Genomic DNA, 3,265 nt, shown 5'->3' with positions numbered 1-3,265 from the left:
TGGTGTACCTAATAAAGTGGCCGGTGAGTATATATCCGATTTAAAACCACATACTGAAACGGCCTGGGTCGGATTTGAAAAAATCGGATTTGTCGCGTTCAGACTGTCATAAAAAAATCGGATATGAGTCAGATGGGTCAAAAAAATCGGATTTGGGTCGGATTTGCCTGCAGTGTGAACGTAGCCTAAGGCATATCATGTTCTTTTGTTGATCGTTTTGTAGAAGGAGCTTGGCTACAAAGTCCAGATTTTTGAAAAGAAAGTGGAATCATACAAAAAAATGACAAAGAAGTTCAGCAATGCAGTGGAATAYATCAAGGTAAAGTTACTGTCATGTCTCACGGTGTTCATATTACAGTTGTGTATGCATAAGTAATAAACTGAATGATTCACAAAGCAAGGATTGATTTACAAAGAAACCAGTAAGAATTGAGATGTAGGAAAATAGATTTTTTTTYCCACAAATTGTTTGCATGAGTGGTATATATTTCATTCATTCATGTATATATTTTGATTTTTATTTCTCTCTGACTTATTACAGTATCAGGCTGGAGAAGCAGAGAAAATCATCAAAGCAGAATTTGAAAGGCTCCGTAATGTGCTTAATGCTGAAGAACAAAAGCGTTTAAGTGCCTTGGCCCGTGAGGAGGAGGAGAAGGTCGAGGTCCTACGAAAAATGAGTGACGAGATAGAAGTGGACATTGTTAAAATAAAAGAGCTCATTGATTCTCTGAAGAGAGAGATGGGCAATGAGGATCTACCACTTCTGCAGGTAAGAAAAGACAGCTCACCTCTTTTTTTGTTTGTATTTTAAACTTTGCAATGAACTAATATTGGTCAATTTCTTTTTTCTTTGTTATGATGCAGAATTTCCAAAATGTGAAAAGACAGTAAGACATTTTTTAACATTTCTCCATGTTTAGATATAAATCAATAAATCAAATATAATATATTCTTATGAAACTTTTGCTACGCTGGTAAATAYTGGAATAAAATCAGTTAAAATATTCACTATATCCAGGTGTAATTTGTGTTTGGTGTAATTTGTATTTACTGATTGATCCTTGTTTCTGCTGCAGAGCCCAGTGGACTGAACCTGAGCCTAGCTTTCTTTTTGACTCACTTTTGAACATGGGCAAGCATATTGGTGCTTTGAGCTACAACATATGGAAAGACCTGAAATATCATGTCCAATATTGTAAGTATTACACAGTGASAGGTAAAAGTTTGGTTTTGTCACAATCCAAACCTAAAGAAAAAATGGCACCAATAATATAGTACAATGTTTTTAAAAAAATATGCTATCTTTGTGTGCAGACCCAGTTGTGTTGGACCCAAACTCGGCCTCTCCATGGCTTTCCTTGAATGGTAGTCTGACCACTGTGAAGGAGAGCTCAGAGCGGCTGACGGTTCCTGAAAACTCAGAGCGCTTCGATCCATGCGTCTTTGTCCTTGGTGCCCAAGGTTACAGTACTGGCAAATACAAATGGGACGTCATCGTTGGCGACAACCCCAAATGGATTCTGGGAGTGTGCAAAGAGACTGTGGCCCGTAAGAAGAAGTTTACACTCTCGACAGGTCGTGGTGTGTGGGTCATCGGGCTGAGTAAAGGAGTGTATACTGCATACACAGCACCTGAGCGGACAGAGATATTGGTGCCGCAGGGTCCTGAAAAAATCCGCATCAAGCTAAATATAGAAAAAGGAGAGGTGTCATTTTGGGATGGGGGGAGAGAAAAGCACCTGGTCACTCTCACACACAAGTTTGAAGATACTACGTTGTATCCAATTTTCGGCCCTGGCCTCCATACTACTCCTATGATTCTGGCTCCCGGAAAAATAGCTGTACACACGTCATAACAACCTAATTTCACAGAAACGGGCTTGTTTATCTAAAGTTGCATAATTTAAAATATATATTCAAACTTCTTGTTTTGTTTTAGAAAATGCAACTTAACTCAATAATGCTTTGCTATCAAATGAATATTGATCAGCATAAATGAGTCTAAAAATAGAACAATTATTAATGCTGGAAATGCATAATAAGCTTAAACCAAAGCAAATACAGTATAAGATAATCAAAGCAAAATGGATGTTCTAAAGTTTCAGAAATGTTTGTACAATGTACTGTGGGAAATTGCGTAATTTGAGATTGTTCAAAGCATGGTATTGTTTACTGGTCAATAATAATGAAAACCAGTTTCTGCTTTTGTGCCTTTGCTCAAGTAACCTTAATTGATCTCTGATCTATATGATACAGCTTGAGAAAAATACAAAGAGTGTGTTTTTATAATATTTTGGGTGTTTGTGTCTTTCCATTTCTTTTGGGATCCCCCCTTTTTTTTCTTAAAGAAATTATATTTACACTTTTTTTAATCAGTATTTTTTTACATGGCATAATTATTTGTTTTGATTAGAATAATTGAATTGCAAAGCTGTTATTGCATTCTTCAAGTGCTTCAAGTCGATTCAACCACTTATTGGGAAACAGCTGCCTTTATACAAATGTACATTTTTTAACATCTAGCCTTAAAACATGAATGTCATCTGTAACATTTTTTTATTCAATAAAGCAACTAAAATCATTTGTCTTAATTCATACCCTCTGAAACTATTGTATGATCATTATACTGTATGTATTTCTAAAAATGAATGTGGGATACTATCATAAAAGTAATGCAAACTTATCAAACGCTAAATACAATAAGGAATTCTTAACAGAAGTAAAATGCACTCTATTCAGACACTGATTTGTTTATTACAAGTATTGGACTTTACAATATCATTTCCAAACATTGAGGCGTTCTGATATTAACTTTGAACATGTTTAAATATGCTCCATCACTGGTGGTGGTACAGACATCTGAGCTCAGTCTTTGAGAGACAGCAGGCGCAAATCGTGACACCGCACCTCGTACTGGCACTTCCGGTGGCAGGTGCCACAAGTGCCACGAACTTCGTCTAACTTCGGCTGACTTCGGCGCCTACTAATGGCACTTCCGGTGGCAGGTGTCACAAGTGCCACTGTTTTCGGGGCGAGCTGCCAGTGTTGCCACGGACTTCGGCTGACCTCGGCACCTACTAATGGCACTTCCGGTGGCAGGTGTCACTGTTTTCGGGGCGAGCTGCCAGTGTTGCCACGGACTTCGGCTGACCTCGGCACCTACTAATGGCACTTCCGGTGGCAGGTGTCACTGTTTTCGGGGCGAGCTGCCAGTGTTGCCACAGACTTCGGCTGACCTCGGCACCTACTAATGGCACTTCCG

The 3,265-nt window shown here is 38.5% G+C and overlaps 1 protein-coding gene across 1 annotated transcript; it reads left to right on the top strand.

The window, feature by feature from the left end:
* Positions 1 to 223: 223 nt before the first annotated feature.
* Positions 224 to 2,584, top strand: LOC106536748 (zinc-binding protein A33; the record flags this gene model as incomplete). Its single annotated transcript, XM_014034068.1, is given in 5 exon segments — positions 224 to 319; positions 542 to 772; positions 868 to 890; positions 1,080 to 1,198; positions 1,318 to 2,584. Coding segments are annotated over 5 exon segments (1,011 nt in total), but the record flags the coding sequence as incomplete, so codon positions are not given.
* Between the last annotated feature and the right edge of the window lie 681 nt (positions 2,585 to 3,265).

The sequence above is a fragment of the Austrofundulus limnaeus genome, unplaced genomic scaffold, assembly GCF_001266775.1.
Source record: "Austrofundulus limnaeus strain Quisiro unplaced genomic scaffold, Austrofundulus_limnaeus-1.0 Scaffold1955, whole genome shotgun sequence".
Taxonomy (NCBI): Eukaryota; Metazoa; Chordata; class Actinopteri; order Cyprinodontiformes; family Rivulidae; genus Austrofundulus; species Austrofundulus limnaeus.
This window is presented reverse-complemented; position numbering and strand designations above follow the sequence as displayed.